The 1,348-nt window shown below is 45.6% G+C and overlaps 1 protein-coding gene across 1 annotated transcript in view; it reads left to right on the top strand.

The window, feature by feature from the left end:
- Positions 1-255: 255 nt before the first annotated feature.
- The window catches only part of LOC308165330 (fibulin-7), a gene marked incomplete at both ends in the record, with an annotated part of 14,401 nt that continues 13,308 nt past the window's right edge, over positions 256-1,348 (top strand). Inside the window, one exon of the mRNA XM_080539488.1 lies at positions 256-417. Within this exon, the coding sequence (XP_080395614.1) occupies positions 256-417 (162 nt within the window). The remainder of the gene's footprint in view (positions 418-1,348) is intronic.

Below are 1,348 nucleotides of genomic sequence, written 5' to 3' on the forward strand. Positions count from 1 at the left end.
GGTGAATGCAAATCGCATTTGTGATGTCAAACTCTGCTCCACTCATGCTTCTCATCAAATAGAAAATGCATTTAAAAAATAAAAAAAAAAGGATTTTCTTTTTAAATCCTCATCAAGCTGCATACAATACCCCATAATTACAAAGAGAAAACAGGTTTTTAGAAATGTTTGCTAATTTATCATCGTACCAGGGTTCACAACCCTGGCCAGTCGACTGCACGAGCTAACCCAGAAGGCACTCCCTGACCGGGTGGTATGGACCACGAGTCTACTGGACGCTGGAGAAGGAGGCCTCTGGCCATCAAATGGGCGGTGGACAAGCTGCACTACTACCTCCTGGGGAGATCCTTCACCCTGGTGACGAACCACGCACCACTAAAGTGGATGGCGACCGCGAAGGACACCAACGCCTACCACGTCCACCAGTTGAGCTATTCAAACCTGTTCACCTGTAGCTCATCTGGTTCCTGCCACACCAATTTGTTTTTAACCATAATCTGATGTTTTTAAGATTTGAACGTTTTTAATTCAAACGGACTACTAAACATGTTATGGCAAGCAAATAGAATAAACTGCCAAAAGTTATGGATGGGTTTTGCTATCTGTGATTTAATATTTGTTGGATCCACTCCACTTCGGCCTACTCCCTACTGTGCTTGAATCAGCCTGAACAAGTGACTCAAGGACACTCAGGATTGACAAGGTCTGGATCTTTTCAGTGTTTTCAGTGTTGAAAAATCAAACCTTCACAACCTTCAAAGCAAATGGCTTTATAATTTTTCAGTCTTTTAATACTCCTTTGTGCGGTGCACAGGTGGACATTTGTAAATGACACAGACTGCCCATGTTTTGCAAATGAGAAGCCTGCTAATATTTTCTCAGAAAAAGGTTTTTTTCCTGCCATGAATAGAACTTTCGGTCATGGTCGTTCCAACGACCATGCAACACACCTGTGGCACGGCCAGGAGGAGTGCAGAGAAGGAGGGGAGCAGGTGGCAGTACGGAGGGAGACAGCCAACACGACAATACACAGTACATGGGTGAGAGCCGTAGTACAGCAGAAACTTCAGGTGCCTGGTGGTAGTAACTATTGTCTTCTTCGGACAGAGTGGAGATACAGGGGAGAAAGGAGAGAGAGAGACCGCCTGCTAATAGTGGAGCGACTAGCCCCCCTCTACCCAGCACCCCGGGGTTACCTACCAACCTGCCCCAGCCCCACACAGTCCGATTACTGAGTCTACCCTTTACCCTCTATACAAGGCAACCTGAGTTCCACGTTAAATGGCAGGCAGTGACCTTGAGTTGGACTATACCGTTTCCTTTAGTTAAATCTTCTGTTCTCATTAAA

The sequence above is a fragment of the Nansenia antarctica genome (assembly GCF_963989245.1).
Source record: "Nansenia antarctica genome assembly, chromosome: 9".
Taxonomy (NCBI): domain Eukaryota; kingdom Metazoa; phylum Chordata; class Actinopteri; order Argentiniformes; family Microstomatidae; genus Nansenia; species Nansenia antarctica.